General features: G+C 35.9%; 1 protein-coding gene across 3 annotated transcripts in view; it reads right to left on the reverse strand.

Annotated features, from left to right (window-relative positions):
* RIMS2 (regulating synaptic membrane exocytosis 2) overlaps positions 1 to 12,300 on the reverse strand; it is a 340,994-nt gene that overhangs the window by 162,611 nt on the left and 166,083 nt on the right. For all 3 annotated transcript variants that reach the window (XM_009891810.1, XM_009891808.1, XM_009891809.1), the window contains 2 exons: positions 6,813 to 6,969; positions 2,423 to 2,539 (listed from right to left, as the gene is read on the reverse strand). In XM_009891810.1, the coding sequence (XP_009890112.1) occupies positions 2,423 to 2,539; positions 6,813 to 6,969 (274 nt within the window). The remainder of the gene's footprint in view (positions 1 to 2,422; positions 2,540 to 6,812; positions 6,970 to 12,300) is intronic.

Raw genomic sequence — 12,300 nt, forward strand, 5'->3', positions numbered from 1 at the left:
CAAAGTGTGATTTTTTTTCAGAGGTAGGTGTGGAACAAAATAAGGATGACAAGTAGAGAGATTATAAACCTATACAAAGGTTCAGGTTTTCCACTTCTCCAAACTGCCTGCAGTTCCAGCAGTTTTCAGAATCAATAACGTTAAGAGTTACTTTAGGGACCAGTGTACACACCATTGTTTTTTATTATGTAACACAGAGAGTATCACAAATATTCACTAACAAAATTTGAAGTCTAATAATCTTTCAATTCATAAAACCACTGTCAAACTAAAAATGAATACAAAACATGATAAATGTCTGAGAATAGGCTTTTTCTATTGTCTTGAGTGTTGCCTAAAACCAACATGCTTCAGAGACTGTATGTTGCAATAAGAGGCATAACTAGTCAACAATCTCAGGCAACCACTCACCATATACGAAGGGGAGAGCTTCTGTGTGTGTTTTGGAAAGTACAGATGACATATAAACCTGTGTTCAGAGATTCAGAGCACACCTAACAGGCAAATATCTATTCACCTAGAATGGTCACATGAAAATTCAATAATCTTGTCACCAACAACTTTCTGACATTGTTTTTCTGACATATCCTAAAAAAAACAATTTTCTTTCTTTAAGCCAAGCCAGTCCACTAGGGGTTATTTGATTGAAATGATGAAGAAAGATTGCAGTGCTGTATTTCAAGCCACCTTTCTCCTCTATGCATTTATCTGGGAGGCAGCAAGCAAACTCACACAGTGAACAAACCCAGGAGCATTCCATAAGGCATATACAGGCTCTAAGGACAAGTTTCGATCCTATTTCAAGGATGGCTGGTCTAAAAATCAACATAATACTATCCCTAAAGCATTCTGTTCTTTTCTTTTAAAGAAACAGCTCAGAATCCTTCAAATATTGCCTTCTGTATGAAAATCAGATAGTTTCATGAGCCAACTAAATAGCATTCTTCTTTTCTATAACTTAAATAGAAATATTAAATAGTTTAATGCAAAAAAAGAGATTCACCTATGATCTATTACACTTGTAATGAATAAAGTTAACATTCTGGATGATGAATACTTGATTGCTTTTCAATATCTTTTTTTTTTCCCATTTGACTTTTTTTGGCTAAATTAATTTATGAATTGCTTGAACAGATATGCTGCTTTTTTTTTTTTTTTTCTTTTGGGACTCTTTTTTTCTAATTTACCTAATTAGGAACAATTAATTATACTTTTTTTTTCTGCAGAATTTTGTCTTACATTCCTTACAATCATTGACCATCCCATTAATGTTCTTTTAAGACATATTCACCTTTTCTGTTCAATATTGCTAGCAAAAAGCCACTGATTTCTTAAATTCTTTGTATTACAGTTAGCAACACCAATTATGTTCTTTGATGTCACTTGAGGAATAACCTGTAATAATCATCTGTAAAAGTATTAACTTCAAATACTAGTCTCATAGCACTCAATAAGATTACAAAATATATCTTTATTACTCCGTGCTCTATGTAATTATGAAATGGGACAATATCTAGCAATCATGCCCCTCTGATTATAATGTCCAGGTTTTCAACTTGGCATATAAGATGTTGGAAGATTTTCAAAATTAAAGATAAAAAATGTTTTTTCTTTTGATTTTCTGACCTGAAGACAATGAGGTGGGAAAGATCTTATAAATTTTTTTTTTTAATGTCACAAAGGCACTACCACAATTAATTCAGCAATATTAACTACATTAGCCAACTATTGCCTGCAATTCTTTTTTACATCATTAAAATTCATAGAGATTGCTCTGCTTATTCTTTGGAAAGTTCTGTTAGGCAAAACATTAGTCATGGTAAGATATGCCTCTAAACACAAAAGACCCTGATTTCGTTCTAACACACATTTCCATAACCTTCCTTTATTCCTTCACAGAAATGGCTCACAAAGTTGAGAAAAGACAAACATAGTGCTAGAATATACTTTTGTTATGCCTGTGAATTGTGTTGTATCCAATGGGAGTATTACATTAATACTGGGCTGAAATTACACATTTTTATGCCTCTTTGTTCAGCAGCAAAAGTGACCAAATCTACTGTTAGATTTTTTTTAAAAGATATTCAGCACTTAAAGAATTTATTAATATAGTACATAAAAATATTTTTATGAAAAAGGAAAACTAAGCTATCCGTCTTTTGTATTGTGCAGTTTCTCATAGATTTTTTAGGTTCCCTCTTGGCAAAGATACACTAACCTGACAGTTTTGTCAGCCTTATGTGCACTGTATTTTTTTTTTTTAATCTATGTCATGTACCCAGTGGATAAATGAGTAGGGAAATACTCATCTGTGGGATTAGGTAAGTAATTTTGCTATTTAATTTAGTGAGCTACCATGTTGAAGTAATTCTTATTGATGAATGTTGGCTACAGCTGTTTCTAATTCCAGGCAGATATTTACCTCTCTCTGTCCGGAGAGTAGTGGTCATCTATTACACGGTGTCTATCCATTCGGTTCAGGGTATTGTAATGCGCAGGAGTAGATCGAGTCCCTCGTGGTCCCTGATCCACATTCCGACTAAGGATAAAAGACATCAGATTCTGAGTTCTGGGTGTGCCTGGACCACATCCCCTCACTGGTTTGTATAGACAATTATTAGCAAACATGGTGGTAACGACATGCGGTAGCTGACCTGTCTTTTTTTTATACTTTTACTTTCATATAATTTTAAATCTTATGGTAAAAAAATTTTCTCCTACGGACGGAAAAAGGTGCTAAGTTCATGCTAGGGATAGGTTTTTTTTCTTTTGTTTCAATGTGATTGTTCTGGAAATCAGAGAATAACTTTTTTTTTCTAATTAAAAAGGTTAATTTTAGACAAAATTTCATTAGTTTTTCCAGACTAGTACCTTCGAGGAAAATTTCCTTTCTAACTGAAACATACATTGTAAAGAATTTTCCATGAGCTCTTCAGTTTGGCTATACTATAAAGATGTAAACTGTGGTAAGACACAACGAGGACTTCTGGCTGTTATGCTGGAGCGCAGCCTGCTGAAAACACTGTCAGCTGAATTAAACAACTTATACTTCTTTTGCACTGGAAAGCTTATTCGGTAATCTCACTAACATAGAATCTGAAAAAGACAGAACAGTTTAATCAGGTATAAATGGTACACATAGTGCAGACTTCGTTAAAGAGCACCAATCACCTTTACAGTTTTGTACTATTTGAGACCAAAGCTTTGCTCATCAATGGCTTTACTCATTTTAACCATTAACACCTACTGATACACACTAACTTCACTTTTTCTGCTCTGTAAAACAAATCCACAGGAATAGGAAGACAGAAAGACAACAGTTAACTGTAATAATTATTGGATAATTAAAACTTTTTTTTTTTTTTTGTAGATTTGAAAATAACAGTTTGCATGCTTCCCTTCACACAAATTTAAATTTTAGACCAATAAATTATTCTGCCTCCTGTCCTTTCCTGCAGTCTTCCCTGATGTGGACCTTTCTCTCCACACATCCCCCCCCTCCCCGCCCTTTTATCTTCCTTGGCACTTTATTTCCCCTTTTGGTACCTGTCATCCTTATTCTTTGTCATTTGCCAGTCCCTGATTAGCATTAACCTGCATGTGTGTCCTTCACTGCTGCTGCCATGCTGTCGACTATTTCTGCACATAAGTGCTATGAAGATGTTGTACTACACATAAACTTTTGTCTCCGGCCCTATTTAATTTCTCATAAAGCATTTTTACACTCTGGCTTTCATGAAGACAAATACAAGGTTTACTCCGGCTAGTAAACTTTATATTTGCCATATTAAAAGTGAGATAATTCTTCTACCTTCCACTCTACAACTCTTTCCTACAACTTCTTCTCTGTATGTGTTTTAACCACCTTATTTATACCAAAAAGATAGAAAATCCAGTATGGCCATTTGACTTTTCCACGTGTATTTATACGCTAAAATGGCCATTGGCAGGGCTCCTCTGCTGTTCTTGTTAACTTTTTTAAACTTTTCCCAATGATCGGTTCTCCTTCCTCCTTTCTGAATTCTAGTTTCTGTTTGACCCTTTTCCTCAGGGTGTCTCTTTTCAATCAGGTTTCAAAAAAACCCCCCAAGTTGGTTTTTTTTTTTCCCGTCTGTAGTATTATCATCGTATTTTATTTGTCTCTTCTTTTGAATTAAATATTTAAGCTTTCTCAAGCTGTCATTTCTTTGCAAAACTTCCCAAAGATCTGACCTTTGCTGTCTGCCCACACAATCAAAACTCCTGCTTAAACTCAGGTTATAAGCCTTAGTCGCGGAAACTCAGTACCATCCTGTCTGCTCAAATCACTTTCAATAAGATTGTGTTATTGGTTTATTGTTCTAAATAAATAATTTCTTCTTTAAATTTCTGTATCGTGTCAGATTCTGACTTCATGCTGCTTTTTAACATCCTACACAACTGTATATCTTGTACTTCAAAATGCTACTACTCTTTCAGTTCTGTTTCACTCCGCTAAGGATGCCTTTGTCAGCCAGATTTACTATTTAAGAGAAAATGACATACTTTCTGCAATGGAACTTGCTGAATAAGTTGGTTTCACAACACATTTCTTCACTCCTTTGGAGCTTTCTTGCAGTTGACAGAACATGTACGGAGCAACCAGATAACAGGTAAGTGGGTGAAAAGGTCTAATTGCAGCTGGTGATGGTAGAGAATAATGAGCATCCTACTAGACTTACCACACCACTTCAGCCTAACCACTTTCTACAGTCACCTTCATCTTTCTTTTTCAAATGCACAGTCTTAGAAAAAGCTAAACATGATGATGTCCAGTGCCTGCCACAGTCTAAACTCCATTCTGTTCTACAGAGAGAATAACAGTCCATTAAATATACTAGCTGAAAACTTTACAAGAGGAGTAATAATTTCTTGTCAGCTACTATGCAATGTGGCTTTGGTGGAGTTTATTAACAAAGTCCAGCAGGAGGAGTGAGGACTGCAAAATGGCTTCTAAGATGTGACAGCAACTTGCACCCCTATGGCCCAGGAGCTCCTGCCTCCAGAGGCATCAATCAGTAACTGGGAGATCTCTGGGCGTGCAGCGTGCTTACTGCAGTTAGAACATGACTATAGCAACACATGTATAACAAACTCAACTAAACGTGGTGCAAATGTGTTTAACAATGCTTATAGCTTTGCCAAGCAAACCTGGATTTTCATCTGAATTTAAAAAGGCATTTCTGTAACCCAAGGTTTATGCTGTTTTCCTACAGACTCCCAAGTTCTGGCAACCCAATTCTCTGGGCTTGACCAGTCCTCAAAGAAATGATTTGGTGTGTGTGGGCAGGGAAATATTACATAAATAATGCATTTGATTGTGACATTGTAGGAAACAGCTGAAAGATTTTTCTCTGTAAATTCAAAAATATATTTAAAAATTTGGCTTTAGGAAAGTCAGGAAGCAATTTCATACGTGTAAAGAGATGCAAAACTACAGGAAAATTAAAAGAACACCATTTTTCAATGGTGTTAGGCAAGTGTTAATTACTAGCTTCGGTAAAAGTTCTGCCCAAAATATACACAGCACGCTCACACACACGCACACAAAGAGATTTTGCTCACATTTATGTCTATATCCAAGACAAATAACCCCAGGAGATTTAGCATAGGCAATTACCTTGACTGAAATCAGTACAGTAGAATCAGAATAGGCCCCTCTGTGTCTACTGTTTACGTCTCATTTAAAGTTGGGCTGTATTTGGATATGGGTTTAGATTTCAAGTAGAAACTTACAATTTCTGCCTGTTAGCTGTCTGTGATGATATTGGATAATTTGGGACCCTAATACCTCGCTAATGCAAAAGGATATCATTTAGTCTGTATCTGTCAGAGGAAATGGTATGTAAACACATAAGAGAGTATGAAGTCAAGAGAATTTTAAGCTAACAAAAAGAACAAAGATATAAGAAAGGAAAGCAGAACACAAGAGAATCAGAATGGCTTTAGAAGAAAGGGATACACACGTGTACCTGACAGGAAATACTGGATACCAGATCTTCAGTATTAAATGGGAATTGTGAACATTACGGGGAAAGCAAATAACTTCCTCTTTTATTCCACCTGAATTACACCAGCTGGAAACCTACCCATACATAGTCACAAAAATGGTGGAAAACAGGCTTCATTCCCCTTTACATCTATCCTTCTGCTTCCTCTTAAGAAATTTTATCCATGCAGGAAAATTCTTAATTCTGGCTCAAACAGTATATTCACTCAAGTAGTCGTCATCCAAAATAGCTAGCTTTTGGAAGAAATGTCCTGATCTTTGTTTCTTATGATAAATAGTTATCAGAGGCCTTCTAAAATCAGGACTTGACATTTTTCAGTATAAATTTGTACAGGTGTTAATTTATTCTTGATGATTTAAAAGTTTGAAAAACATAGTAGAAAAAAGTTACTACAGGCAAGAAGTATGGCTCTCCCAAAACCTTGATTCTACAGAGACAAAAGGGTTGAAAATAGCCACTGACAAGTGAATGCTAAGAAAATGTCAAACCATCACATGCTATAAAACGTGGCACCTTCCAAATAGATCTTGAAAATGAAAATCTGGAGAAATATTTTTCTTTCCTTAAATTGCAATGTACTGATTTTTGATGAAAAATAAGACAAAATTAGGTGAATTTTGTGCACATCAGTATAATGTAAGAAAAAATATTATTGGCTTTACATAATTTCATGAGATCTAACTAGTTCATTGCCATTTTGAAAGCCTGGAGATTCTTTCCAGTATTGTTACAGGATCAATACGACTTAAATTTATATACCTGCATAGTGAAATAACAGTTTACCTTTGTGGGGGAGGGACACTGGGAGACCACGATCTAGTCCGTCCTATACTATCTCCACGGTGAGGGGACCCTGATCGAGAGCAATGATTAGATGACATAACTTGTTCTGGCACTGATAGCGTTGAACTTTGAAGATCTCTCCCATTATGTCGATAATCTAAAAAGAAATGCAAATATTCAATGAATCTGAAATTGCACTTTTTAATTTCCTAGCATATCTGTCGTAGTTAGAAGCATGATAAAAGATGGAATTTGATCAAAAATGTTGCCATGTCTTCTTGGTTTTTTGTAATAAAAAATACATATGGAAAGTTGATTCCTGTTGTTATGCTTAATTTAAGTACAGCTATAGTTCCTACAGTTATACTTCAGAAGTATAGAAATAAATTGCCATGCACCAAACTGGGTATTCATAATAATCAAAATATCCAAATTTACCATTTATTTGTGATCAATATGATGCATTAATAATAAAACTAATAAAACTGACTTTTTTCCTTAGAACAACATACAAAATTGATTATTGCATTTTCTAATTAAAATTGTATTGCAATGATTGTGTATAAGATACTTCAAACAGAAATGTCCACAATTAAAAACTATTCCAAGGTGCAGTTTAAAAATTTGGGATAGGAAACTGCTACGGGGTTAAATATAGAGTTTGGGTTCAAGAAAGATTTGTATTTCAGAAACAATTAAAGTAGCAATGACTCAATAACATCAGAATTCACTTATGGGTCTGAACTTCAACAACGTGATTCCTTCACAAGTACACAAGCTAAGGCTACGCAGACACCTGCTTACATCCTGGAGCTAATCTTGAATTAGGATAATAGAAGGCATAAATGGTCTAAGCAAAAGCTTTCCCAGTGATAATAGCTTAAAAGGCTACCATATGGATACCTTACATAGGCTTTTAAGAAAAATCTTTTTAAAAAGCTGGATGTATTAAAGTGACTGTATGCATCTAATTGAAAAAGTTGAATCCACTGTCCCAGGGTACAATATTCTCTGTGAAAAAAAAAAAAAAATCGAGATACACAGCAGTTTTAATGAAGTTCCCACAAATTTTGTGAGGATCAAATTAATATATGATGATAAAAAAATGGAAGAATTGCACTTGATGATATTTTTTTGCAGAAGTAGGTCTTCAAACAGCTCCTGGTGGCTATGACAACTGATATAATTGACTTTTTGTTCTGAAGACAGTAAACAAGTAAAGAATATTTACAGAGATCCACCTGGCACTGGAAAAATTCTGGCTCATAAAACTGTAATTCTCTTCCCATGAGAATCTTCTGGGAGCCTAAGAGTATTTGGTCTTCTACTCCAGATTGTCCACAGTTTTCTTCCTGGAAAATGTTTGGTAAGCACCCAAGCAGAACCTCATTAGTTAAGTCCCTTTTATGGTTCCAAGAATGTTTGATAGTTCCAACTGAGTATTCATAGTTATTGTATGGCCTTAGGACCAGGGTTATATATGAACCACTCTAATTCATAAAAAACTTCTTCCTCCTATGTTTATGTGCAAGCTGCTCTCTGTGTGTACTTAAAGGGGGAAAGTAGCACAGCATCATTACCTTACATTAATATAACAACGTTGAGGATGAGATACTCTCTCCTGACTTCAAAGGAATCAAGTCATGTTACGTGTAGTCTCAGCTGAGAGTCAGTAATGAACTACAGACTTTTATCCTGTATATGAAGTATACTTATTAGAGTACACAATGATAAAGCATATAAGGACCAGTGCAACACAGTTCTGCATGAAATCACCAAAAGAAAGACAGGGGGAATTTTATCGGTGTTTGAAACAGGGTGTTGTTTGCTAACCAGTAAAGTATAGAAGATGTCTGAAGAAAGTTTTTGCAAGTCAGTCTGGAAGACAATAGTCTCTCCAATTCTTTAACCAAAAGAGAAAGGGCTAAAGTAACAGCTGAAATCTCAATAATGTTAAAATAAAAAATGTAACAAAGTGATAACAAATTTCTTAATTAAGCAAATCCATCACATACTTGCCTGTTTTGTAGACTAAACAAATATTGTCCTCAGTACAAAAATAATGCACAGAGAACTACTTCTCACTGATAAAACCGACATTTCTAGAGAAATCAGAGAAAGGACATACGAGATATTTTAATTTGCTTGGAAGCTGGAAGAACATGAAATGCACTGCAGAGCACAGAGAGGCAGGAAAAGGAGGAGGATCATTTTGCAGGTTCTTTGAAGACTCTGGTCAAGATGTCACCAAAAAGAAAAATTGTACAGGTAAGAAACAGGCAATCAAGGGAATACAAGAGACCCGTGAGGAGCTTTGTAGGCCAGTATCTGCTGCCGCAGAGAGCAAAAGAGCTATAAGTGATTCCGAGAGTTAAGACCAAAAGTGAGAGCTCTGCAGACTGTTTTTGGATAGACTGGAAGTTTTATTCTCTATTCTTAAGTGTTATTTTTTATATCTTACTTATTTAATTTACAGTATATATCACTAAGACAACAAGCTATGCGTTTCACTGAACTGATTAAAAGGCACTGTGTGCAGAGTAAGAAATATACTGATACAACCAGCAGTTATTATGCTATGATATCATAGCATATACTGAAATAAAACCATACCCCAAATCCATATTTTCTGCAGAGAAACCCAACTGAAATTGGGGTAATTTAGGAAGGTTTGTTTTTTTACTATGACAATAGGTGATTAATTGCAAAGAGCATCCTTACAATGCAAACCACATCTTTTCTAATTTCACAGTGAACAACTTCTTTGGAGAATGTTTCTATTTTCATTTAAAAAATGAAATATCCAGAAAATGGCTTATCAGTTATTTTTGCTGATTATATTAATTGAAAAGTATTGTAAATAGCAACAATAAATAAATAAATTTCTAAAGATAGTCTTAAAGGGGCAGAACAGTTTTAATCTTTAAAAGACACGTTGATACATTTGGGGAAAATAGAAAGTTATTTCCAAGAAGGCATAATCTGAAAACACATCGTACTGGGTTTGCGTGGCAAGGTTTTGGTAGCCGGGGGCTACAGGGGTGGTTTCTGTGAGAAGCTGCTAGAAGTTTCCCCCGCGTCTGACAGAGCCAACGCCAGCCGGCTCCAAGACGGACCCGCCAGTGGCCAAGGCTGAGCCCATCAGCGATGGTGGTAGCACCTCTGGGATAACTGACCGCAACCCCCATTCTCCGTCTCCCTGTGCCGCTGGCAGGGAGGAGGTAGAGAAATCCAGAGTAAAGTTGAGCCTGGGAAGAAGGGAGGGGTGGGGGAAAGGTGTTCTAAGATTTAGGTTTTATATCTCATTACCCTACTCTGATTTGATCAGTAACAAACGAAATTAATTTCCCTGAGTCGAGTCTGTTTTACCCACGACAGTAATTCGTGAGTGATCTGCCTGTCCTCATCCTGACCCACGAGCCTTTTGTTATATTTTACCTCTGTCCAGCTGAGGAGGGGCGTAATAGAGGGGCTTGGTGGGCATCTGGTGTCCAGCCAGGCTCAACCCACCACACACACAGGTGAATAGCAAGTTATTATGAGCTTATATATAATGAAATAAAAAACATGACTTGATGCACAAGTAGACATGACACAATATTGTCTATTATTATCCTAATAATCCATATCTATAGAGATGGTTCTTAGTATTCTGCCTACACAGAAAGCATTTATAGCATTTGGAGATGAAAAACATAGTGAAGAGCAGTAATAGGAAGAAATGGGAAAATCCTTTAAAAAAAATTCTAATATTTCAATCAACAGTTTTATATAGTATTTGTTATGTACAGACACCTAAGTACACGGGGAATGAGTCACAGCATAAGGTATTCTACCTGAATGAACATAGTGAAGGGCAAGGAATTGAATTAACAAAGCACAAACAAAAACCTACTCTGTGTAAAAAGTTCCTAGAAGTGAGAACTAGTAAATCAAAATAATTAAATTTATTTAATGTGTATACTTATACTAATAAATTAGTTTGAAACAAAAAGCCTCCTACAGCTCTAACTTGTTATTGTAGTTGACCACTTGCACGTTTGTTGCAATAAATCAAAATTTATGAATATCTAATGAAAGTGTCAAGTATAATCCTGATCACAAAATGTTTTACATTACATTGGAAGCAGGCACGCAATGCTTTCTGGCAACTAACATGGGTAGTGCTTCCTTACAACAATTTCAAAACGCAGAAACTATCAGCACTCCTAATAATTTTGCATTAACAAAACGAGACATGTTAAGCTGTGTTCGAAGAAATAGATTAATATTCTCTATGCTTTGTTGCCAGAAAATAAACTTTGAAATTTATAATTAATTCACTTAAAACAAACCCTACCATATTTATAAGGTTCTCTTTTGCCAACAGGTCACACATTGAAAAGTAGCAGTTTCAGCAGGGCAACCCACTAACATGAGTTCATTCCAAAGTCATCTTTCAGTTTTGTAGAGTTAAGGTAGCTCCCTGCCTTGTTTCACACTCTATTTTCACTAGCTAGGAGGCAAAGCAACATGGAACGCTATCTCATACTGAAATAACCATATCAGATTTTCCCAGAACACAGGATTCTGTGAACATCTGTAGAATGTAATACTTTTATCCAATAAAAATGTCCATTCTATAAAATTGCAATACCATAAAATATTAACATGTGTTTAAAGTGGAGAGAAAGGAGTTTAGGGATAAATCCAGTAAGGTCTTTAGGTTTCTTCAGTATAGGCATTATCATTCCAACACTTTACAGCCAGAACAAAATGTAACTGTAAAGGAAAATATGTAAACTGTATGAATGCATGAGGGAAATCAGGTATTTCAGAAAAATTACCCCAAAACCTACATGTTGCTAACACAGCCATGTAGATACAGATCACAGAAGATGGCATGTTTTGAAGCTAGTTGCCAAAATCAAGTATGCAAGGAGGATGCTTCCATCCACTCAGGATCCAAAGCCCTGCATTTTCTCCTAATATAATGTCTCTTAGAGTATTTTTTAAAAGAATTGAATGGGGACAAAGTGAAAACTGTTTTTTCATTTCCTGGGAATCTAAGAAAACTGCTAGGCTTATGTAGGAGCTAGCTGACTAGTCACTCAGACTACGCCAGTTCTGAGAAACACATTCAGAGAAAGAAGTAAAATCACGTACAAAATTTTCAGATCCAAAAGGAAAGAGCTTAGCAAGTGTCTTGATCAGTTTTGGACTTAAGCAAGTCTGCCTAAAGCCAGCTTCAGCAGATCAAATTGTTCAGAGTTACAGTATCTGTCTTGAAGACACTTGGTCCCAGTATATCACAGTCTAATCATAGAATCATAGAATCATATAGAATGGTTTAGGTCGGAAGGGACCTTGAAGATCATCGAGTTCCAACCCCCCTGCCATGGGCAGGGACATCTCCCTCTTGGACCAGGTTGCCCAAGGCCACGTCCAGCCTGACCTTGAACAGGGATGGGGCCTCAACAACCTCTCTGGGCAACCTGTGCCAGTGCCT

Source organism: Charadrius vociferus, unplaced genomic scaffold, assembly GCF_000708025.1.
Source record: "Charadrius vociferus isolate BGI_N301 unplaced genomic scaffold, ASM70802v2 scaffold15, whole genome shotgun sequence".
Lineage (NCBI taxonomy): Eukaryota > Metazoa > Chordata > Aves > Charadriiformes > Charadriidae > Charadrius > Charadrius vociferus.